Below are 26844 nucleotides of genomic sequence, written 5' to 3' on the forward strand. Positions count from 1 at the left end.
TGAACGTGTTTTGGGGCCACAGGAAGTGTGAAAGCCTGTGACCCTCTCTCCATGAAGAGCACATCACTGAACATATTAAGGACGCCCCTTACAATGAGAGGTACAACCCACACCTGCTGAAATGACTTGGCAACCACGTGATGAAGCCCGGCAGGCTAAGGTAGGAAAACAGCAGTGATGACTCAATTCTCTGGGAGCTCTGATGATGTAAGTGTAGAGACAGGCAAAAAGTAATGCAAAAACCTGAATCCATCCCCTAGCATTTTGAATCCAAACAAGGAAGAATCTCTCTTGTGATGGTACATGTGGTCACCAGTGACATGGCAGGAACATTTATTTCAAGTGTCTATGTCTACCCCTCCCTAAGCAAATCAATACTAAGAAATATACCCTTCAAATTTATACCAAAAGTGAGTCATCAGTTAGAATTCTATAATTCAGGTGCCAAAAGGCTTCTGAAGTTTTCTTTTAAATCTTTGCCTTGGGTCAGCTGGAAATTATAAACTGCTGTTTAGGTAGGTTCTTAATGTCTTAAGAGAAAGAAAGAAGAATATGGCATTGTAGGACAAAACCTTTGTGGTACAAAATGAAACTGTGATGGATTTCCCTGGTGATGCAGTGGTTAAGAATCCACCTGCCAATGCAGGGGACACGGGTTCGATCCCTGGTCCGGGAAGATCCCACATGCCATGGAGCAACTAAGCCCATGCACCACAACTACTGAGCCTGCACTCTAGAGTCCACGTGCCACAACTACTGAGCCCACACACCACAGCTACTGAGCCCACACACCACAACTACTGAGCCCACACGCCACAACTACTGAAGCCCATGCACCTAGAGCCCGTGCTCCGCAACAAGAGAAACCACTGCAATGAGAAGCCCATGCACCACAACGAAGAGTAGCCCCCGCTTGCCACAACTAGAGAAAGCCCGTGCACAGAAATGAAGACCCAACACAGCCAAAATAAATAAATAAATTAATTAATTAATTAAAAATGAAACTGTGAATGTAAGTTTAAAATAAAATTATGTAAGGCCTTACTCACTGAGGCGAAAAGCTCCATGTTTGCAGTAAATATTTCTATTAGCAGACAAAAATAACTACTAATTGCTGTGTGGATAAGTAGTGGTGTGGATAATTTGGAAAGAATCTATTTTGACAAAAAAATTGTCTCTAGAACACTCCATAGGAAGTACTCTGAGGGATACACAGGTGAACAAGACACAGCCTTGCTCTTAAAAGGCATAAAGATTGGCAGAGGCTTTAGGGATTTAGGATTTACTCTGCTGGCAGAGCATACGAGAAAAAAAAAAAAAAGCTAAAACCCAAGTCCCCTTCAAAGTAATTGGGCACCGTTAAAGCAGAATAGATGCTAAGTGACATTTAATAATATCTAATATCCAATATTTTCTTAAAAGATTAGTGGTTTCCAAAACTGTAAGACAAGTCTCAAACATCATATAGAGAATAATGATTATTCTGGATGGGAATCACTTCCCTCTCATCAAAATTTTGGACCACCCTAGACCTCAGTTTTCTAACGTGTACATTATCAATAAATTACAGTGCATGTCATGTGTTGTAGTAAGAATAACATGAAATGAGGCCATAAAACGTTTATGTCAGTGCCTACCTACATGCTCAATAAACGTTAGCTATAATTATTATTAAACTATTAGCCCAGACTTCTAAGAAGTTTCCTAGCAGTTTCATTCCCCCTAGCCTGGATTCCACACAATCACAATAATTATTTCTAAAATGCTAATCTGATCATGTGACTCATTCCCTCACCTACAATAATGTAAGGACTCCCTTCTGCATTGACAGAATAAAACCCAATGCTTTTTCTACCTGGAAAGTCCTTCCAACATCAACCCCTTTCTCTGGCATATCTTATCACCTGATGACCACGTATGCCCCCTTCTTGGGTCCATTCAAGTGTAAGTTCCTTGAAAGGGCCATTCCTGACCTGGTCTCTCGTCCCTCAGCCAAGGTGGAGGGGGTCTCTCCTCTGTTGTGATAGCCCAGAATGCACACTTCTCTTAAACTACTTATTACTATGCATATCTGGCCTTCTTGTTTATTCAGCTTTCTCTACGGCTAGCTGCATGAGAGCAGACACTATGTCTTGTTCATCTCTGCATCTACATCTCCTAGAACAGTACCAGGACTGTAATTGAGGCTCAAGGCAATGTTGCTGCTAAAATGAATGCGAGCATACGATCTCCTGCAAAGCCCAAGCCGTCAGCAGAAATAATAAAGACCTACTGGAGTGAATACCACCCAGAGATTTAGTGGTAATAAGATGAAGGGTAGAGCTCATTGAATCCAATTTCATAGAATCCCAGGAGTAGAGATTTTGGGGGACTTCAGAGCCGCTTTACACATGAGGCAGTTGACAGGCTTGGTGATTTTCCCACACTTGCCTCTGGGACCAGACCCAGGGCCCATCACTCCGCTGGGTGAGATCTCATTCCTCTGTAATGCTGCCTGTATTAAGCTGTACCATGAGTTAGCTAGAGCTCTTCTTGTGAAAACCAGAAAAATGGGCCATGAAAGCGCTTTGAAAATGCAAATTACGATTGACTTAATGCATAACCCTTGTCTTTAAGTGTGTTCCCAAAACTCAAAATTTGCCCTAAGGAATGCTAATTCTTTGTCAGACTTTGAGAAGAAAAAGGCATTCTACAGTTAAATCAGTGGAAAATGCCGCCTACTCCATAGGCCATGGGAGCTTAGTTGTATTAGCATATTAAGGGCTCTGATAAACGCTGTAGTAACCTGTTTAAAAATTATTCCAACAAGCCTCAGCCAAAGTAATCTAAACAGAGGTCTCTCTCATGGAATATCATTTGTTAACATCACTCAGTCAGCAAAATGTGTGGAGGAAAGCTGGTAGAGGGTCCTCCCTCCTTCTTATGGAGATGTAGCCATTAGAAGTGGGATGCAGGGCACAGTCTGATGGAAGAGTTGCTTGGATGCTCCACCCAATGTCTCTCTGGAGCCAACTCTTCACTCAGTGGATTATCCTTCTAGACCACGTTAAGGAAAAGAATTAAGTCAGTCTTTTTTTTTTTTTTTTTTTTTCGGTATGCGGGCCTCTCACTGTTGTGGCCTCTCCCGTTGCAGAGCACAGGCTCCGGACGCGCAGGCTCCGGACGCACAGGCTCAGCGGCCATGGCTCATGGGCCCAGCCGCTCCGCGGCACATGGGATCCTCCCAGACCGGGGCACGAACCCGTATCCCCTGCATCGGCAGGCGGACTCTCAACCACTGCGCCACCAGGGAGGCCCAGTCAGTCTTTTTAAACAGCATTATCCATACTAGGGCAGTAAAATAAACCGAAATATATAGACTTGGAAAAGAGATCTAATTCACTCATTCATTCAACAGATGTATCCACTTCTTTTTAATCAGCTAACAAACAGAAAATACTGTGTTTAAAATAATATGTGACTTCTTGTGTTCAAATCTTGAATCAATAATGAAAGAAATACCTAGAGTGCCTTCTATTTTCTGACCAATCTGTTATAAATACTTGAGGTTAATTTTTTTTAGAGCAGTGAATTATGTGCTCGCTGTATTGTAGAAGTTAAATTCTCTGAGGTTTACCTCTTTGCAAAGGCAAAGTAAGGCTAATGTCATTTAGTCTGCACTGGATGGTAACAAAGAGATAACATGGCTAAAATGCTTAGTACACAGCCTAGCACATAGTAAGTGCTCATTAAAAAGCAATAGAGGTAAGTTGTCATTACTCCATTCTACAGATGAACTCTAATTTATGAAACTAATGCAATAGTGATGGCCATATAGCTCAATGGCAGTACAAGGAAACAGCAAGGCCTCAGGAGACACACAGACCAGTTTATGTATTGTAGCCCTGTTGTTTAATAAGCCCATGACCCTAGACAAGCTATTTAACCCCTCTGTGCCTGGCTTTTCTTACCTATAAGAAGAAGATAATAAAAGTACCTGCCTCATAGAGTTGTCACGAGAACTGAAATTATATGGCTGGTATATCAAAGCTTAAATACATTTTAGTTTAAAAATTACTTTCACTAATTTTTATTATCATGACTAACTTTTAATTAAGATTTTCATTATTTCATTATGTAACCATACCTCTGTAATCAATTTCATACATACACATTGAAACTGTTAAGAATAAATTCGTGGAAATGAAACTGCTGTATCAAAAGGCATGCCAGGGACTTCCCTGGTGGCACAGTGGTTAAGAGTCCACCTTTCAATGCAGGGGACACGGGTTCGAGAACTGGTCCGGAAAAATCTTACATGCCGCAGAGCAACTAAGCCCGTGTGCCACAACTACTGAGCCTGCGCTCTAGAGTCCGTGAGACACAACTACTGATCCTGTGTGCCACAACTACTGAAGCCCACGCACTTAGAGCCCATGCTCTGCAACAAGAGAAGCCACCACAATGAGAAGTTCGCGCACTGCAACAAAGAGCAGCCCCCGCTCGCTGCAACTAGAGAAAGCCCACGTGCAGCAATGAAGACCCAACACAGCCAAAAATAAATAATAAATAAATTTTAAAAAAAAGTCATGCCAAAAAAAATACACATTTAAAGACCTTTGCCAAATCGTTCTCTAGGAATGCTGTTTTACTAGCAATGTATAGAAGGGGTCCATTTCCCACACAGCTCTGCCAATGCTAGGTATTATTATTATTATTATTATTTTTAATGTCTTTGAACATTTGGAAGAAAAATAACAGCTTCTTCCTTTTGGTTTTATTTAGTATTCTTTGATTACTCAGGATAAGCATTTTCCACATCTATTACCCATCGACAGATCTTCTTTGGTTAATTTCCTCTTCCTATGTTCTACTCGGTTTTTCTTTTGATCAACTGATCTTCATTTAGTTTACTTATTGAGCTCTTTATATCCTCATTCACTTTCATTAAAACATGTTGTCAAAATAATTTTTTTAACATTTTATATATGTATGAGGTCAAATCTCTCAAACTTTCCCTTTACGGTTTCTGCGTTTTGGCTTAGCCTTGTAAAGACCCTGTCACCCAAGGCTGGAGACTAAGTCTACTGTATTTTATTCTGGTACTTGAGAGCATCTCTTTGTATACATATTTCAATCTTCACTATATTTGGAATGGAGGAGGAGGGAGTAAAGAGTGAGGTTGGGAATCTCACTTTTTTCTGAGTGTTTGGCCAGTTTACCCAAGACTCATTGACAGATGATCCATTCTCTCCCCACTAATCTCAAAATCTGCCTTATCATCCATCACATCCGTGGTTGCACTTGGATCTGACTCAGTGCAGGGGGCTGGACAGCGGATGGCCGGCAGAGATGGACACACACCCCCATCACTCCCCCTGCCCTCCGTCACCAGCCTCATTTCTTTGCCTTGAATATCCTGAGACTAGAGACCAACGCCAGAGCCTCTCTGTCCCCCTACAGTGGCAGGGCTGCAGGTGCAGCTGGTCCTCACAAGTCACAGGCAGTCCAGGGCCATGCTTCCTGCTAACCCTGCTACCATCCCTCGCCCCCTCCAGCTAGAAGGCTTGTGTGTAAGTCTGTGAGCATCCAGCTCTTGGGACATACTCTCCCCTGAGATAAAATCGGCTGTAAGGTCTCAAGCTCACTCTATCTTACAACTCTTCCTAGAAAGCTGTAGGACGTGGGAGGCACCTATTCCTAGTTTCCAGCATAAGGGCAGACGCATTTGTTCCTTGTGTATTCTGATTATCATTTCAATGGGAATTGGGGAGTGGGTGGAATGCAACACCTGTGCTCGAGTACCCATCCGGCCAGAAAGCCAAATGGCTGTATAATTAACACTCAATCTTGCTACTCCTGAATTCCAAGAACAACCTGTGCTTGGTAACATGCAGTAAACAACTCATACACATTACCTTTGATAGCTGCTAAATATCCTCGGAGTTCTCGCTGAAGTCTGGTACCCTCTGCCTGAAAACACACAAACACAGAGATGCTAAGCATCTTGTCTGTATCTTGCATGCAAACATGTACAAAGCAATAAGTCTAGAGTTATTTTCGCCAGAAGCTCATTCTTGAAAGAACATAAATATGTGGACACAGGCTAAACAAGATGCCCATCACTCTAGACATGTACAGAGATTTTACTCAGCCTAAAAAGGAAAAGGAGAGGGACTTCCCTGGTGGTCCAGTGGGTAAGACTCCACACTCCCAATGTAGGGGGCCTGGGTTCAATCCCTGGTCGGGGAACTAGATCCCGCATGCATGCCACAACTAAGAAGTCCGCATGCCGCAACTAAGACCCGGCACAGCCTAAATAAATAAATAAATATTTAAATATTTTTTAAAGAAAGAAAAGAAAAGGAGAAGGCAAGTAAGACTTTGCTTAGAAACTGTGACCCACCATACAGCAGTTCTATACATTCAAGAGCTACTAAGTCTCTAAATTTTGACATGTAGGTTACAATGGTTGGAAACTGATCACCACTGTTCACTGTTTAATATGGTAGCTACTAGCCCCAAGTGGACAGAGATTTAGTGCCAAAAAACATATATATCTCATTAATATATTCTACACTGACTGTATATTAATACAGTATTTTGGATATACTGAGTTAGATAAACTATATTAAGACTTATTTCATCTCTTTCTTTTCACTTTTTAAAAATTAAAGTACAGTTGATTTATAATACTGTGTTAGTTTCAGGTGTACAGCATCTTTCACTTTTTAAAATACATTAGAAAATTTTAAATTATGAATGTGGTTTGCATTGTGTTTCTATTGGACATCACCAAAATAGAGAAATTGTTCAATTGTAAATGTTGGCCCATGAACACTTGTTTTGGTTTGGATTGCACTTAGAAACTCTACGACTCTGAGACTAGGATTAGATTTTAGTCTGGAGTTACCCCAGGAAATGTTGATGGTAGCGTGGAGAAGTGAAGCAGGTAAGGAAAGACAGTCAACGCAGAGTGCATTAGCAAGCAAGCTTCTGCAGTGGGCAGCCCCGCCTTAACCCCATTGGGGAACTCTGGGAGACAGACTCAAACACCCTAGAGATATCCTAACCGAGTGGCAAGGGAGCTGGGGCATTTATGCATCAACTCCTGCCAATCATTGGCTGCTTCTGGGGGACATTAATTCCCCATTATGTCCATGTAGGGGCAGATAGGTCTCCAGAACCACAGAAAGCCCTCGGGCAAAGAGCTCTGATGCTGGAAGCTGCAAGTCAGTCTACTGGGCTCAGAAAAGGTAGGTGCTAGGGGCATACAGCTGGGCACCTACAGTGTTGCCTATGATACTGCAACTGAACACATTAAAAATACATGCATCTTAATTGCATAATCATTTAACAAAAGTGAAAAGAGCAAGCATACAGAATGACTCCACCTTGAAAATTAATACTATAGCAACTGTTTTATAACTCTAACTTGATAGTTAATAATACACCCACTAATATAGCAACTATAATAGTCACATTCAATTCAACGAGCATTTGTTAGTATTTACCAAAAAGGGAGAGGGGATGAAGGCAAAAAAAACTTATGTCCTTCAGACACTTCCCTGGTGGTCCAGTGGTAAAGAATCCACCCTGTAATGCAGGGGATGAGGGTTCGATCCCTGGTCAGGGAACTAAGATCTCACATGCTGCGGGGCAACTAAGCCCGCATGCCACAACTACTAAGCTTGCGCACCTCAACTAGAGAGCCTGCATGCCACAAACTACAGAGCCCACATGCCCTGGAGACTGCACACCACAACTACAGAGCGCACGTGCCCTGGAGCCTGTGTACCACAACTAGAGAAGGGAAAACCCGCAGGCCACAACTAGAAAGAAGCCTGCACGCCATAATGAAAGATCCCACGTGCCCCAACTAAGACCCGATGCAGCCAAAAATAAATTAATTAATTAAAAAAATAAAAATAAACTCTTAAAATAAACGTCTTTCAATAAATTACAATCTAGTAGAGTAACTAAAATATCTATACGAAAAATTGCATTGCAAGGCAGATTATACTTAACTCTGAAACACCATCCAAAGTGTTTGGGGGTACAATGCAAAGCCAAAATGCCCAGCACATTTAAAAATAGATAGTGATTAATACAGATTAGTCCAGTGGCTAAGGCTCCACACTCCCAATGCAGGGGGCCCAGGTTCGATCCCTCGCCAGGGACCTAGATCCCACATGCTGCAACTAAAGAGGTCGCATGCCACAACTGAGAAGAGTCTGCGTGCCACAGCTACAGATCCCAAATGCCTCAACTAAGACCCGGCACAGCCAAACAAATAAAAATAAATAAACAAATATTAAAAAAATACAAACTTTGAAAAGAAGTGTTTAAGACTATGCTGGACTCCAAAATAAATTCTGGAAAAGAATATTTTCCTATATCTTATAGTGCAGGTATAGTGACATTATTTCTATAAAGTCTATGTAAAGCTCAAGTGAGGTTTTCTTTACCTGCCTTAAGCTCAGACTGTTTTCGCAACTCTGTAAATCCAGGTACCACCAGATGAAAGCTTAGAGTTAATTCATTTGTTGGCACATATGAACTTCAACCAGAATGGTGCTATACAGAATGGCAAAACAGAAATCTTCAAAGTTCTAAACAATTGACTCCCTTTCTTGTGGCTCAGCATGGCTTAAAATCAAAACTAAGTTTCCTTTGCCTTGCTGAGCCATTCAGAAATACCATGTGAAAGCAAACTACTACAAGCTAGATTTTAAAAAAACTAACCATAGTGGATTTCCCAAACATCAAAGTATAGTGTAAAACTGTAGGCAAAGGATGAGGAGAATGAAGAAAAATGCTAATGATAAACACTCGGGTAAAGGTAGAAGATAAGAAGGATCCTGAGAAGAAACAGGTAGAATCAGGCCAAGGTCCCCAACACGAACAGGCAAAGAATTTGGGGAAAAAAGAAGTCAGTCTTTCCCCTACTGATTATCTATTTTGGGACAGATACGGTGTAAGATTCTGAGTATATACAAAGCTGAAAAGACATTGTTTGGGGAGAGTTTATTATTGTCATATCTACACTGCATCTCCCTACCAGATCTGTTTTGGGGAGAGGATTACACCTCCTGCGCCATCAACATCAAGCTTGGTTGTGGGACTTGGCTAATGAAATGTGAGTGGAAGAGCCATGTGCTACTTCTGAGCAGAAGATGTAAGAGCCATCACACACTCCTACCATTTCCTTTCCCTCTACCATGCGCCCCATAATGTTCCAGATAGGGGTTGCTTCTCCAGCCTGGATCTCAGAGCAAAGGGAAGATGAAATGGGCAGCTACCGTGCACATTTTCAGGAGCAAGAAACAAACCTGTGCTTAAAAGCCACCAAAGTATTGCTCCCACAGCATGACCTGCCCTAAACAGCCTGATACAATGGTGCACCGTCAAGAGTAGAAACTCAGAAAGATAGAGTAGCCTGAAATCTAACAACAACAACAAGAAGCCAGTGGAGTTACTGAGCAGAAGAGCATTAAAGGCACTTACAGAGACATTTCAGAAAGGAAATCAAATTGGAAACAAAGTGGATGATTTGGCAAATGGGAGCCTGAGTGGTGGCCGAGTGATTGAAAGAGGTACAATGGTACCGAGAGAGGACAGCAGGTCACAATCATTTGTCCCAACAGACGGCAGATAATTTAGAGAGAATAATATGTGAAATCAGACATGTGATTTACCCAGACAGATCTAGATCCAGACCGATCTAAAGCCTACAGCCCTGAAAGGGGCAATTAGGAGGGTTTGGCTCCCCTAAGGCCATGTTTTTCAAAATAGGTAAGTGTAGACCTTAGAGGTACTTAATGATTTGTCGAGCACACTTACAGCCACAAAATAAACCTAAAGCATCTCGCTGGAATATCAATTTATTGAGATTGGAGGGGGACGAATGGAGAAACCATTATTTTACCACCACTAAGCCACCTGTTATGATGTAAAATGAAAAAATGCATAGAGGTGAAACAGAACTTCACAGATGTCTCCTGCTTTCAGATGTCTGCTCTAAGACTCTGCTCTATTACTGTTCCTGCTCCTTCCCTGGAAAAGTGCAAGAAGCACTTAGCTCAGGCAGGGCTCACATCTCACCCAGAAGGATGCTTTCCCCTCAGGAACTAATACAGAGCCAACCACAGTTACTGATGGTTTTGAGTCACACCGATTGCTCAGAGTACCTGGAAACAGCGAAAGAGTAGGGTGGAAAGGCATTCTTTTCCCAAATATTTACAAAATAAAGTATGTCAAATTAAGCCCACAATTAAGTCATTGCCTTTTCTTTCAAGAAAAGTACAAGAAAGAGAATGAAATATTCAGGCTCCAATCTATACACTGCATTCATCTAGCCCAACAATAAACTTTTTAAAAAATAAAATAAGCATCCCAGGGGCTTCCCTGGTGGTGCAGTGGTTGAGAGTCCGCCTGCCAATGCAGGGGACGTGGGCTCGTGCCCCGGTCCGGGAAGATCCCACATGCCGCGGAGCGGCTGGGCCCGTGAGCCATGGCCGCTGAGCCTGTGTGTCCGGAGCCTGTGCTCCGCAACGGGAGAGGCCGCAACAGTGAGAGGCCCGTGTACCGCCAAAAAAAAAAAAAAAAAAAAAAAAAATGGATATGAGAAAAAAATCAAACTGACATGACAAATTACTGTGAGGAAACAAGAATGCATGAATACCCATGATCAACAGAGTAATCAAGCCCATTCCACAAATGAAAGCTTTTGTGACATATATTCAATTTTCTCATATATAAAGCATAATTACAATTATGAGTTGCTATGGAAATCAAGTGAGACAATGTTCAGAACACTTTATAAATGTTAAAGCCCTACTTATGGAATGTCTTAATAATAAAAATACTTCATCAGTGCTTTTGCCTAAGCCAGTCGAGTGTGGCTTGGAAATTTGTAAATTTTTTAAGCTCCATGGAAGAGTCTTCTAATTATCCGGGTTTAGGAACACAGTCAAAAGAAGGTACAATTAAGGAATAATGTGTATTACTATTCCACATACAAGGAGATATATGTATTATCTTCACTATATCAGTGAAATCTAAGGCTTGCATCCAAGTTGTTACTACCTTATGATGGTTCTTTAGAGATACAAGTCAAACGGGTGACCCGATTCAGAAGTATGGAATGGGACCCAGGAATCAAAATGTTAAAAGGGATCCAGATGATTCTAATGGTTATTTAGGAACCCCTGCTTTAATTTCTCACTGTGTCTATCATTTAATTGACACAGTGTGTGAATGGGACACTCTCGTATGTGGCTCTAGTATGAGATAGCCAAAAAGGCCCTTAAAAATACGTCCGGTTCCAGGTTTCAGTCGGTCACCATCAGACATGCCTTCTAATGCATTTCCATCACTTAGACTATATCTTCAGTGCAAAGTTAGCAAGGGGCTTACGGGGTGACTTATGAGAGAGAATTGCAGGCAAATGCAGGGAATCAGTAACACTGATGCAAATCTGAAAATCAACTGCAGCTCATCTGTGCCGATGTTCACAACCGTTCCAGACAGCCTCCTTAGGCTCGGATGAGAGAGATGCCTAATTCTCTGCAACACAATCTCAGAACAGTACAGTCAACCTGGGGATCACTTAGGGAGAAGCATCCAAACTACATAATAAGTTGACTTCACAAGGAGAAGTAGGAGATACATGGAATTTGTCTCTAAATGAATGCTGGGAAATGAGATACTAAATCTTCTCCAATTGGCATTGTTAATTAATGTAGTAAGGTAAAATACAATTAAAATAGGTAACAGAATAAGATAGATGAAAGGAAACCTTTTGAGCGATAATATGACAAGATTCCTCTAAAAGTGATTTCTTAAGTGGGGAACAGGTTCCAGAGGAAGTGGCCCCAACAGTGATGCCTAGAACATCTGTAGTTTGACTGGATCAAATTTTAGTTAGGTTAAGCTTTTGATTTATATAGGCCATAAATGAAAAGATATTCTTGGGGTTGGAATGAAAGAAATAAGAACAAAGAGGATAAAAGATGGACAAGTTCTCCAACAAATTATTTTTTTCTTTCTCCCATCGGGCACCATGGACAGCAACACCTGAATAGTCACAAGAAGTAGGCAGACTCATTTCTCTCCTTGAAAGCCAGTGAGCAAAAGAGAGGTTTAATGGATGTGTCAGAAATGGATAAACAGAAGACTATAGAGAAATGCAAGGACATTTGAAGGGCAAGGGCCAATACATTCTTTTGACACCTGCAGGTTTCCTCTCTCTGCTTCCTTCCGCAGAAGTCAATTGTATTGGCCATCAATGGGTGATACTTACCAGAAAAAGGACTCTTAAGTCAAGACTATATATGCAAACCACATCTTTCCACCAGAACAATGGTACAAAGAAGACTGAAAGTCTTAACTAGGGGCTTAGACCATTTTTTGTAAGAATACCAATTGGAGTGAGAGCATACTCATATGCTAACGTTAAAGGTGAAACTAGGATACCAAAATGCATTCTAATGATGGAAATATAGTAACGTTATCTCAAGATTCTGTGTCTTTTTTCTACTACTTTATTTTTTAAAAGAAAGAAGACTTTTGGGCCTCCCTGGTGGCGCAGTGGTTAAGAGTCCGCCTGCCGATGCAGGGGATACGGGTTCGTGCCCCGGTCTGGGAGGATCCCACATGCCGCGGAGCGGCTGGGCCCGTGAGCCATGGCCGCTGGGCCTGCGCATCCGGAGCCTGTGCTCCGCAACGGGAGAGGCCACAACAGTGAGAGGCCCGCATACCGCAAAAAGAAAAAAAAAAAAAAAGAAAGAAGACTTTTGCACACGAGACCACAAGCTTGACAAAGACAGAAACTATTCTGTCTCAACTATTTATCACTCTGTTTCCAATGCCTTATGCTTAGTAGACATTTAATTAGGTGTTCAGTCAGCCGAAAAATGCTTTTAATAGACACTTATTATTTGGCTTGTTATATATATTGCCCTGTTACCTTCGATGACGTGTCCAGCTCCTAGCTCAAGCCAATGTCTCCAGTACATCTCCAGTTGTGTACCGGATCCCAACTCCTCTTTCTACTCAAGGACACAAGTCAGCTGTTCTCCCCTTTCTCTGGTGATTCATCACATTTTCCTTCTGTACTAAATGAGTCCCATTAGTATACACATATTTCTGCCATCTTAGGAAAATGCTCTCTTGACTCCACTTCCTTCCCCAGCTACAGTCCTATTTATTTGCTCCCCTTTGAAGCAAAACTTGAAACTTACTGTCTCCAAGCCTCCTGATATATTTTACCTCACTCTATATATTCTCTGTCTATTCGGTTTTGTCCCCCATAGCTCTCATCATTTCTAGCAAACAGTATAATCTGCTTATTTTTATTAAAGTGTTTTATTTATTGTCTGTCCCCCTGTTTTGGAATGTAAGATCCACAATGGTAGTAACCTTTGTCTGCTTGTTCTCTGAAGTTTCCCAAAGACCTAGAACCATTCCTGGAACATAGAAGACACTCAATAAATATAAAGAAAATGAATATTGAAATGGTTACATACTATTGTTCAAAACATGCACCCACATGCTATCATCAATCAAATAACCATGAAACTTCCTTATAAGTTGATACCAAGAAGAAATACTTTAAATTCTGGAAAGCACTGGCACACTAAGATGGTTTTCAGTATTACAGAATTCTCACAGAAACTTATAGCTAGCCAGAAACAGGAGTAAATTTTATTTCCAGAGATGCAGACATATATGAATTCTCTTGTAGTATATTGTGCAATTATTGAGTTCAAACTTTAATGGAAACCAAGTATAAATGCAAGCAACAAGACTCAACAATTCTCTCAGAAGTGGCTCAGAAGAAATTAACTGTATCAATTAAATATATTAGTGCTCTATGGTCAAAATATTATCTGATCAGAGAAGAGTAAGCTTACCCTAAAACACAATTCATGAAAAAAACCCAACAAATTGAAGAATGTAACTGGGATTCAAGGACTGAAAACGATTCTTCTGCACTAATTCAAATTACTTATTACATTGTGAGTAAACGTATGTAAAGCTCTCAGAAGATGGAAAATACCGTACATGCCAGCTGATACATATGGAGTAGCATGAAACTAGGGCAGCTTCAGAACCCAGGGAGGGGACCAGAGCCTTGCTCTAGTCTCGATAACCCAGGTTAGAATCAAGTCCAGGTCATGTGAGACACTCTCCAAAGGCTATTTTGCTGCCAAAAATTAGGATGAAAAAGAGAAAGTAAATGACAATGAAGAGAAGCACTGACAATGAATGAGTGAGGAGGCATGGAAAATCCAAGACAAAGAGTGAGTACAGAGATAAGCGTGACAAGGAGGGATATATTTACTAATAAGCACCTATTAGGTGCTAGAGGGCAGAGTTTTTTTTTTTTTTTTTTTTTTTTTTTTTTTTTTTTTGGCTGTGCTGGGTCTTTGTTGCTGTGCATGGGCTTTCTCTAGTTGCAGCAAGTGGGGGCTACTCTTCGTTGCGGTTTGCAGGCTTCGCATAGCAGTGGCTTCTCTTGTTGTGGAGCACAGGCTCTAGGCACGCAAGCTTCAGTAGTTGTGGCACATGTGCTTAGTTGCTCCATGGCATGTGAGATCTTCCCAGTCAAACCCGTGTCCCCTGCATTGGCAGGTGGATTTTTTTAATGTCTGGGAAAGGATGCCTTCCTTTAAATATTTTATAACCTAATGAGGATATAGATGCCCATCTAAAATAACTGTCATATAAGAAAACTGGAACAAGAGCTTTTGGATGAATTACAAAAAAATGTACACTGGAGGATACAGAGAAAGAGAGAGCCTGGCTGAGGGGACTGGAAAGACATCAGGTAAGAAATATCTTGTAAGTTGACCTTAAGCAAAGGTAGGACTTCAACAGATGGAGATGGCAGGTCAGGCAAGGATAGTTCAATCATAAGGAAGCACCCACAGTGGAGAAAGTGGAAGAAGAACTTGGAAGCAAGCAGTCCAGTCCCTAAATAACACCATCAGGCATAGGAACAACCAGCCATCCCCTTTCACATCATGGTTATCTGTGTTAAAAAGAAATAGTTCTAGGATATCTGTTAGGACTATCTGCTCAAGGAAATTACAAAATTTTTCAGAATGTAAATGTGATTTGCCATAAATAAAAATTTTATCCACACATTAACACACTGTGGGAATATATCCTGTATTTATGTTCTTTTTTCAAACTTCTATTCTGTTATTTTTAATTATTTACATACATATGTCCTAAAAAGTGTCATGAAACTGCTTACAAAAATTCAAGCACTATTCAACACCTCTTCCATCCCAGAAATAAAAACGTGCTCTAGGAACATGCTCCAAATGATCATTTCTGCCACTAGTTCAGCTTCAAGTTTAACAAATGTTTTAAAGTTTATGTTCAAAGCACTAGATTCTGTGCAGAGAAAAAGATGAAAGTGGCCACATGGGACCCCTGTGCAGAGGAGAGATCAGTATGAAGACATGACTCCAGCTTTCAGACATTGGATTATCCTAATAATGAGAATCACTGGCTCTGGATCCTCCCCACTGGAGAGCATTTCAAGGTCCCAATATTTCTTTCCTTCTTCATCTGTGTTATACCAATTAGGCTGTTACCTGGTGGTGGGCATGGAGAGAAGCAGCAGAGCTACACTGTATGGTATTTCAAGGGGGGACTAAAAAGCCGTGGAGATGTGAGCAGAAGTGAGGCTCCCTTCTCCTGCATATGAGAAGTTCTCAGACCACACCTCCATTAGGGCGCCCATATCTGTACTCGCTGAAATGTGATCAAAGCTGGTTATCTGAGCCCCACCAGCCCCTGGGTTATCCTGTTGTAATCTGCACACTGGCCATAAGCATGGCATCTTAGTGGGCAAGTTTATGAGCAGGAAGGAGAGAGAGAAGCCAAGGACCTTCCTTTTACTTTGGGACCTTCTCTGGGCTCATTAACAGACCCGTCAGCAAGCACCCAGGTGAACTGAAGTGAAAGCAGCCGATGTTCACACCAGTCACTTCTGCTACTTGTTAGCAGCTCTGGTAAAAGAGGAAATATAGAAAGGAAAAAAATAAACCCTCTGGGGAGGAAACGGTGAAGTCAGGTCTCATTCTTCTGGCTAGACGTCTCCAACCCTTGCTTTCCTTACCACTTGTCACCACGGAAAACCCTGAGCTCTTGGGGGAGGGGTCACTCTATTCTCCTTTTCTGGACCCTCCTCTCTCCTTCCTCCCTGTCCTGACTGGGTGTTCATGGGCCACAAAATCCACAGCAATGGGGAGTGCAGTGGACAATGAGAGCATATGCACAGACCCTGCATCCATGCTCTCTGGCTAACGCAAACCAAATAACTTTTAGGAAAAGAGGTCTGGGATCAAAAAGAGAATTTGGGGTTGGAACAAGATAAAAGCTAATCCTCAAGCTCAAGTTCAAACATAGACCCGTCTGCTACCTCTGTTTCCACCATGAAGAAGCAGGGAATATATCAATTACTATAAGGACTCTTCCGATTTTCTTAAAGGAAATTTAAAAACAAGATCATCAGAGCCCCAAATGCTTGAATACTTTCTAGAACATTCTAGTGGTCTACTTTTCTTAACATTCTTTTTTTTTTTCCTTTGGCCGCACTGTGCAGCATGCAGGATCTTAGTTCCTTGACCAGGGATCGAAGCCATGCCCCCTGCATTGGGAGCATGGAGTCTTAACCAATGGACCGCCAGGGAAGTCCTAGTGGTCTACTTCTAGAATCTTTTGATTAAGTACTAATTTAGTATGGTCAGATGACTATAATATACTGCATAAATCCAAATAAAGTTCATTTTATACTATAAATAGGATTTTTGTTGGATTTGAAATACATATACACAGAAAAAAAATATGAAATCTAGATTTCCTAGGTCAATGTCTTTAGCGTATGTCACCTTAAGAGAATGCCTTCTGCCTTTAGAGTAATGATTCACATTAATACTAAAAATAATAAGCCTTGTAGAGCTCAGCACAATCTTGGTAGAGACTTCATCCTTGGTTAATGTTTCTACATAGCCTAAAAGCATATGCAACAGATGGGAATTGGTCACCAATACATACTGGGGTTAAAAAGACACATTTTTCCTTCTACAGAGTATTAATAAATTCAGTCTTCAGCTATTCTTCCCAACCTTTAATATGTTTCAATAGAAGATTAGTAAACCTCTCTCCTCACCTTCCTCCCACCCCCCTCCTTTTTTCTTTCTCTCCCTTTAATGTACAGACAAGGTTAACGTTCCCTCCCTCCTCATGGCACTAAAATGACCATAAATTTACTCTTTCTGATTGAAACAAAAAAATATCAAAATGAGCATGTGCAAATGCAAGATGATTTTCATGTGAGAACATTTTCAAAGGGAACCAAAGAGGGTCAGGAGACTCCCTGAGAAATACTATTTCTACATTTCCGTTCTGTTTGTTTTACTCTTATCAAGTAGAATTGCTTGTGCAAGTTTCCCCAAATGTTTAAGTTTTACCTGCATTCTGAAACCTGCTAATGATCTTGACAGAACTAAGGTGTTGATCTTCATGAATGACAGCATACTATCGGCTCCATAACACTTGAAAATGTATACAGTGAAAGGAATAAGCAGCAGAGCATTTAACTGAGGATGATTTAGCCAACTGCACTTTTCTCTACTACCTTAGACAAAAAAACAATCCTCACCTTGTTCAGTCAACAAAGTCCAAAAAAGAACAATAAAAATTCCCCATAAGGGGCATCCCTGGTGGCGCAGTGGTTAAGAATCCGCCTGTCAATGCAGGGGACACAGTTTCGAGCCCTGATCCGGGAAGATCCCACATGCCGCGGAGCAACTAAGCCCGTGCGCCACAGCTACTGAGCCTGCGCTCTAGAGCCCACAAGCCACAACTACTGAAGGCCGGACACCACAACTAATGAAGCCCGCACACCTAGAGCCCGTGCTCCACAACAAGAGTAGCCACAGCAATGGGAAGCCCGCGCACTACAACGAAGAGTAGCTCCCGCTCGCCGCAACTAGAGAAAGCCCACACACAGCAACCAAGACCCAACACAGCCAAAAATAAATAAATAAAATAAATAAATTTATATTAAAAAAGAATTCCCCATAATTGGAAAATGCAAAGTACTACCTTATCATGAATGCATTCCTGAACTTGATGCTTCCCAAGGTTAGCCTTCTGGGGTGCTAAAATATCATAATGCCATAGTGATTGAGAAGAAAAATCTAACAGCAAAGAACTAATTCGCTCCACAGGGACACACCGGGCAGGAAGACTAGGTTTCAAAGGATAGAGGGTAAATCCTCAAGTAGGGATATCTGTAAACATGAGTCACTTCTTCTATCCAAAGCCAATCCCTTCAAGCAGACATTGGGGACTGCCTGGCAAAGTAACAAGGGCACTGATTGACAAGTTTTGAAGCTTCTAATGTAAGAGAGCCCGGCCTTTATCTTCCCTCTCCCTGACCCTCACGCATGCTCTCTAAAGATGATATGCCAGCCATTCATCAAGCCTTAGAAATATAAGCAAATAATTTTTTTTTTTTTTTTTTTTGCGGTACACGGGCCTCTCACTGTTGTGGCCTCTCCCGTTGCAGAGCACAGGCTCCGGATGCGCAGGCTCAGCGGCCATGGCTCACGGGCCATGTGGGATCTTCCCGGACCGGGGCACGAACCCGTGTCCCTGCATTGGCAGGTGGACTCTCAACCACTGCGCCACCAGGGAAGCCCATAAACAAATAATTTAAAAAACAGTTTGTTTCTTTATTCATATGTCTGTGTTAAACACATAGCACCCTATTAAAGGAACAAATATCACAAACTGTGTTTTTCAACCTTTTTTTTCATTATCACCTCCCCTAAGGAAACTTTTTAGACGTTTTTTTCCTAATTATACCCCCATGAAATTTTAATACCACAGATATACGATATCTACTTATGTGAAGTATTCCCATAAAAAGAGTATGATATTTTTCATCCACCAATAACCAATTTTCTCCCTCTTTGGGAGATATACTCTCTATTGAAAATGTGTGATCTTAAAGCATGCAGCAATTGAAATAATTTTGTCAGAAGTATATAATTACTGCTAATACTCAGTGGAAGATAAATCACCAAAAAGATCGCCTTTCCTTTAGATCTGTATTCTGTATTGAAGAGCTTCAGAGAAGCAAAGTCTTCATCTCCTGAGATTCTAAAACACAAATCTTCTTCCCGCAGTGCCTACTACCTGTTTGCCTTGCACAGAAAAAGTCTACAGAATTAACCATTGTTCCCCTCAAGTTAATGCCAAGCCCAATGAAGATCTTTCTTCAACCTCAAGGTATTTTATTTACGCACTAAAACGCAAAGCCAACCCATTTCCCACTCCAGAAATGAGATAAATATACTTGCCTCTTGCCGTTTGAAGTTCTGCACATATTCTTCAAACTGTTCATCTTTTGTCTCATCAGCTTTCCCAAGCTTCTGAAGGACCTAGTTTGTGAATAAAACAAAATGGTTCAATTTAATAATGTTTTCAGGGTGGGATAGGGATGGTGGGAGGGAGACATAAGAGGGAGGAGATATGGGGATATATGTATATGTACAGCTGATTCACCTTGTTATAAAGCAGAAACTAACACACCACTGTAAAGCAATTATACTCCAATAAAGATCTTAAAAAAATAATAATATTTTCAAACAATAAGCAGAGCAAGGCTGTTGTTTCGCTCTTCTGAGGAGACATCTCTCTTAGCACAGCTAGCTTTCTGTTCTGTAAGTGTCTTGGCTTAGTGGCTTTGGAGTTGAACAGACCTGGATTTTAATCACAGTCCTACCACGCGCAGGCTGCATGACCTTGAGGAAGTGCCATGCTATAGCATTCATTTATTCACATATTTTTTCTCCAGTAGGCTGTAAGACTTAAAGACAAAAGCTATGCCTTGTCCTTTTGTCCAAAGCATCTGGCACAATGCTCGATGCATAACAGTTGCTCAATTTTTTGTTAAACGGTGAATCAAAGGTATTTGAGAAAAGTACTAGCCTACTTCATAGGGATGGATTTAGAATTACTGGAGCCACAGGCACATGGTAAATTCTCCCCCACCATCTCCTGACACTCTCTTCCATTCAATAAATGTTCAAAGAGGCCCTGGGATACACAACGCCCGTGCTAAGAACTGGTCATCCAGAAATAGATACATGAATAAAATAAGGCCCCAGGACTTAATCTTAAGCTTATGATCTAATGGAGTAGACAAGGCAAGTTCACAAATAACAAATCAAAGACAATCTGTAATAAGCAAGATGAGTGGATTGCAAGGTGTTAGAAGCAATATTCCCTTAGAGCTGAGCTCTTCAGGGAATCCTGGTGGGGATTCTTCAGAACATGCTGGAATCCAGTAATCCCACTCCTGGGCATATATTCAGAGAAAATTATAATTTGAAAGGATACATGCACCCCAATGTTCATAGCAGCACTATTTCCAATAGCCAAGACATGGAAACAACCTAAATGTCGATCAACAGATGGATGGATAAAAAGATGTGGTACAACATACTAGCAACTCACTTAACCTCTCTGAGTATATTTCTTCATCAGTAAAATGAAGATAATAGTAAAAAAGAAAAAAAAAAGATGTGGTACATACATACAATGGAATACTACTCAGCCATAAAAAAGAATGAAATAATGCCATTTGCAGTAACATGTATGAACCTAAAGACTATCATACTAAGTGAAGTCAGTCAGACAGAGAAAGACAAACACCATATGATATCACTTATATGGGGAATCTAAAATACGACACAAGTATGACGTTATTTACGAAACAGACTCAGACATAGAAAACAAACTTATGGTTACTAAAGGGGAAAGGGGGTGGGGGAGGGATAAATTAGGAGTTTGGAATTAGCAGATACAAACTACTATATAAAAGAGATAAATAACAAGGTCCTACTGTATAGCATGGGAACTATATTCAATACCCTGTAATAAATCACAATGGAAAAGAATATGAAAAAGAATATGTATATATATATATATATATATATATACACACACACACACATATATAACTGAATCACTTTCCTGTATACCAGAAACTAACAAAATGTTGTAAATCAACTATACTTCAAATTTAAAACTATGCTGGCAATTCCTGCAGACAGGAACGTGGCAGAGTACATTCCAGTCAAGAAAGCAGCCTAAGCAAAGACCACTGGAAGAATCATGATGGACTGTGAACTGGACATAAGTGGCTCTGTTTTCCTAGAGCACAGGACTGGGTATCAGAAGAAGTAGTTCTTAGCGATACAGCAGAAAGTTACTTGGGACGGAGCAGAAGGGCCCTGAGAGTCATGATCGGGTACACTATTCGAGATTCCCATGCCTAGTATCTAAAACACCAACTTATTTAAGAATTTATAAAAACTCCAAAAATGCTGCCTTCTCAGAATACGTACACCCTATGGCATTACCAAATATGTTTTTCCAAAACATAACCATTTGGGCATTAAAACATACACTCATACAAAGTACTTTCTATGGCTAGGTTTTACATCAGCTTATGCTAATTTGTTTCCTTAAAGATATAATCTTGTACAAATTGATACTTCCTTAGACTCAGTTTAGAATGATTTAACTAAACCCAAGTATCAAAGTATTTAGCCAACAAGTCAGAGTCCATGCAGATTCCTTCAAGAAATAAATTTGCTTTGGAGGTAAATAGTAATTATTCTAAGTATATAAGTAAAAAATGATTATTTTATTCTATTCCAAGACTAATTGTTTATAATATATGCTAGTATTCCTTCCTTTGGCATTACTAAACAAAGATTTTTAAAAACACTAAAACTGTATACAGGTTCACATATATTACCAATTACTCAACTTCACTCAATTTCCCAAACCAACATCATATATGAATAATATGAAAGATATATTATTCCTCATTGCAAATTTATTATTTAAACAAAGCTGGATGTATCCAGTAACATAATGATTAAAAGGACAATAATCACTCTATTAACTAATAATCTTTTCTCACTTAAGAGTCTGTGAAAGACAGAAAACACTAATTTTTGAAAGAACTGGGCATTGTAACTAGGGAATAAGTTGATAAGTGTAAGAAACATGATCAAATATATAGATGAACTATTTTAAAGTTAACAGTGGTTATTCCTGGATGGTAAGATTCAGAGTGATTATTATTTTTTTCTTTATAATTTACTACATTTTCCATAATTTCCTCTATGGTTATATGTTACTAAAGTAATCAGGAAAAATCATAAAGATACGGATCAGGAGTTTATCATACTGATATCTGGTATATAAGAGATTTATGTATTAGATTCTAGTACAAGCAAGTAGATTGTTAGTAACTAGTTGAAAGACTCTCCTCAAAAGATACAGATGAGTGAATTAATATCAACTGGAAGAAAGGTTTCCAGAGGCAGCCCTTGGGGACCTATACCTGATTCAGTGATTCATGTGTAAGGAGAGGGTATCAATGGTACTTACTTCACAGTATTGTGTGAAACTACCAAGGATACACATGGAAAGGCTGAGCTTTGATGCCTAGCATATAATTAATGCTCAATACATATCTACTATTATTATAGATATTATTATCTAACACTATCGAATAATTTATCAATGGCCTAAACTTATACTGACAAAAAGTTGGGGAGGATATTGGATATGTTATATGATGAGAATCAGGATTCACAAAAGAAAGCTTCCCTAACAAGTTGAAATTCAACAGGGATAAAATGTAGGTCAAAATATAATTGTCCAAGTGCCAGGTTTATGTATTCAACTTTCAACTACAATGAGACAGGATGCATGTTAAAATACATGGTTCCTGCCCTTAAGCAGAAATAAGGAACCATTTTCGCCGACAGTCAGTATGAGCTGACAAAGTGATATTGCTGCCAAAGCATCTAATGTAATCTCAGGCTACACGAATAAGCATGAGAGGTACCCGGAGAGCAGTCCTGAATGATTCTATGTGGTGAACAAGTTGATAAACACACACATACGTAGACAACCTGGAGTCAGCTGAAGGGGCCCCCAGAAAGGCAGAGAGTTGATACCATGAGGTAAGAGGCATAAATGATGTAATTGGTATAGTAACAGGGAGAAAAGGAGACCAAAGGGAAAAGAGTACAGCTGTCTTCAAATACCTGAAGGACCAACATCAGGAAGAAGGTTTGGACTTTTCCCATCAGAAACCAAGATCAAGAACCAGCACGGGCAGGTAAAAGCTATATCAAGAAAAGCTTTGTGCCAGAAATTTCTATCATGGTTTTCTGGAAACTAAATAGTTTGTTGGTAGAGGTAATGAGCTCACTGTCCTAGGAGTTATTTAAGTTTAACCCAAAGTTAGAGGTGCTAGAGAAGAGATTTATTCATCAAACTGGTGAATGGAATGAGTCGTATTTCAAATATCTTCTCATTCTTGAATCCATAATCAATGTATCATGTTAGACATTTTCCCTAAAGAATGCAAATCTCAATGAATAGAAGGCAGAGAAGAACGTCCGTTCGTTTCTATCTCCAACTGATATTGACTTGCTGAAGGCTGCTTGCCAAACCCTGTGCTAGGGGCTGCAGAAGAGCAAGCTGCGTTCCAGGGACTGCGGTCACGTGACAGGTCTGAGCAAGGGTGCAAGATGTGGAACTAGGGTAGATGTGGCTCGCGTGCTAGGCAGAGGGCAGATTACGGAAAGGCTTCGTCTGCAAGACTAAAGACGTCCACCTGCTTGTAGAGACCATGGGACGGTAATGAAGAGTTTTTTCCCTTCCCTGGAGACAGCTACATGATTAAATCTGTGGTGCCTGGTGACAGTGTGAAGGACAGGTTAGAAGAGAGAATGAGTGGAAAAGGGAGACCAGTTAAGAGATTATTTAAATAGTCCAGGCAATAAATGACAGCCGGAGCTAAGGAACAGATAAAACCAACCCTCAGGAAGTAAACATACCGAACTTCCCAGCTTACAAGATGAAAAGGGTGAGAACCGAATGAGTCAAGGGTGACTTCATTTCTTCTGTGGTGGCTGAATGGGTCGTCTGGTGACAATCAGGGTGCTGAGTTGTTGCAAAGTCTCCAGGGAGATGGGAATGGTTTAGATGTGGAATTGGAAAAGGTAAGAACCAGAAACACAAAGCAGGAATCGTGGGTGGAACCAAAGGCCCAGCTGAGGCAGAAACCACCAATGTGCAGGTGCCCACATTTAAGCAGGTTTGTGATTTTTCTCCGGCAGCCCTGATACAGGTGATGAGATTCATCTGCTACATAGAAAGGCCGTATCGTAAGGCATCAAGCACACTGAAACCTAGAATTGAGATGACAAAAAAAATGTATCTTTTACCTTGTTCTAATATTACAATATTTAACAGTGAGTTTATAATTTAGGTGGCCTCTCTCGTTCACCTCTCTACCGGCTATGCTGACAATACCAATTAAGCCTGAACAGCTTGGCACCACTGATATTACAGGAGGATTACTATATATTCATGCATCTGATACTCAGATTTTGACAACATGACACATCTTCCTCCTCCACAGGCAAAAGGAAGAAAATTCTGCGCCTGGTTCATCTTGGCTTAGGATTTAGGTCTTTTACTTCAAAGCTAATTTCGTGTACATTGACACTTTGCTGTTTTGACACAAGAAGATTTCTGTTGTTACTTTTGTTGCTGTCAGTTTTCAAATGCAAAATAATATTCTCAACTGAAGAAACTTTCTCAAACTGCCTTTCCTTTCAGTGAGATTCTGAAATATTCCTCTAGGGCTGGCTGGGTGTTCATCTTCTCACTCTCAGCCCTGAGTTCAGAAGTTCTGATCTGATCCTAAAAGACATCATGACATAGGCAAAAAATAAAAAAAAAATTTAAAGCAGGAATATGGTAACTTGGAATAGTTAAGCTAATAAATCTTTTTTCAGTGTCTCCTAAAGCAGTTCGTTTCTCAGCTTGGTTTACAAAGGCTGCTCCAATGATGTGACTCTCACATACTTTTCTAGAGCAATTGTTCATGTACAAAGTGTCCAAGTCAAGTCCCTAAAAATTTAGAACTCGTTTTAATTTGGGCAGTTTCCCCACACTGTAAAGCCAAAATTCTGATCCAATTTCAAATCCTCGGAGTCCAGTGCAAATTAAATGCTGACTATTGTAGCAGTGAGAGAATAATTGCCTTCTCTCCATATGTTAAAATTAGGAATGGAACACTGTGTTTCACAGCTCTCAAAAAGAGTAGTTGGCATTTGAAATCAAAGAAAAAAATTCACAATCTTCCATTCCACGTGGAAAGGACTTCTGTTAATCAGGGGAAAGATCAAAGCAAGGTCAAGAAATAGTGAGGTTTGACCCCAAGCAAGAAAAAAAGTCCTATGATCCTAAGTGGGAAACTGATGAGAGGAGGGGAGGCAGACAACAAGGTAATTCAAGATGAAGGCCACTAGGGGTGTCCGAGACACGTTTTTATATACCGCTTGACACTGGGACAAGGGTGATGGTTAGAAGAATTCTGCAGGATTGGCCACTGGGATGCCCTAGAGAGATTCACACATTAGATGAGGGCTCAGACTAGACAAAGTTCCAACTCTGGGTGATTCATGCTTCCTTAAGCCAGACTCTAAAAGTCAAGGAAAGAATCCTACAATCTAATTAGTTTTCTCTAAACAAGGAGGTGCCCCTCTCTTCACACTTTCTGTCTTTATAAAGCAAGAAGAGCACATCAAATTAGGTAAACATGATTCACCGAATCCAGGAATCAAGTACATGGGAGGACCATGGCCTTTTCTGGACAGGACGCAGACAGATGGTCTTCTATCACTGCCCACACCCAAATGATTCATTCATTTATCTGTCTGTACACCCACCTATCCATTTATCAAGTGCTCACTCTGATGCTGTGCAAAGATCCAAAACCTCGGACTGGAGGGAGACCACTAGGTGCCCGCGAGTGCAGGGTCGCTGCTTTTCTGAAGTGTCCTGTGGGTACACACCGCACTGTTTCCCCAACTTCAGGGTAGTAGTCCCTTTACCTCTTTCTGGATATGTTTCAAGACTTAAAGAAGTGGCTTTAATGTGGCCTGATTTGAGAACAATAAGATGAGTCATCCTTTGGTGTGGTTCAGGTGCCCATCAAGGTCCTGCACTTTGCCTTCCATCTGGTCCTCTGTGGGATCTATTTCTGCACGGCTATGACATCCACTTCTTGCCCTGGCAGATCTCAACAGTACATTAGCCATCACGTCATCAAAGCCTCTCAGAGGTTGGCATGAGCCTTCTTGCTAATTCCGGGAAACACTTTCAGGGAGGTAAGCAAGAACAAATGAGAGAGGGAAGGTTCACAGCCTTCCATCCCATTTGGGTGGCCTTCAGACTTTAAAAGTTTGAGAATAACTCATGGTAGAGGGAAAGTGCAAGTCTCAGACATGAGCAGGTTTATCCTAAGTGGGATAGAAGCAACTGGGAATTAGAAAGCAGTGGAGGAAAGAAAGTTCAGGAGCCTGGAAAGGAAAGAGAAGTGAGGTGGGCCCCCAAAATGCAGGTACAGTAAGCACCAGCCAAAGTTGCTTTCAATCATGGGTCTACCTGGTGAGGTATCATGCTCCAGAATTCTGCTCTCTTCTACCCTCCCCAATCCTTTAAAGTTGAGGACATCTTAGTCCTCTGACTTAAAAAAAAATCTTGTTGGAAAAGATAGCTTGACGAATACTGATGTAGCAAAGATGAATTGTGAGCCCTGGCATCTGACCCCTTCTTCTTCTCCAGGAAGCTGGGTGCCCCCTCTCTTCCTCTTGCTTGGGTCACCTCATCTCAAGACTACTTTTCTATGAAACCTGATACTTCCAGTATCCAACCCAGAATACAATA

The 26844-nt window shown here is 40.8% G+C and overlaps 1 protein-coding gene across 2 annotated transcripts in view; it reads right to left on the reverse strand.

Annotated features, from left to right (window-relative positions):
* The window catches only part of AMPH (amphiphysin), a 172476-nt gene that overhangs the window by 73058 nt on the left and 72574 nt on the right, over positions 1 to 26844 (reverse strand). For both annotated transcript variants that reach the window (XM_060107895.1, XM_060107894.1), the window contains exons 2-3: positions 19367 to 19451; positions 5898 to 5948 (exon numbers count right to left, since the gene is read on the reverse strand). In XM_060107895.1, the coding sequence (XP_059963878.1) occupies positions 5898 to 5948; positions 19367 to 19451 (136 nt within the window). The remainder of the gene's footprint in view (positions 1 to 5897; positions 5949 to 19366; positions 19452 to 26844) is intronic.

This window comes from Mesoplodon densirostris, chromosome 9 (genome assembly GCF_025265405.1).
Source record: "Mesoplodon densirostris isolate mMesDen1 chromosome 9, mMesDen1 primary haplotype, whole genome shotgun sequence".
Taxonomy (NCBI): domain Eukaryota; kingdom Metazoa; phylum Chordata; class Mammalia; order Artiodactyla; family Ziphiidae; genus Mesoplodon; species Mesoplodon densirostris.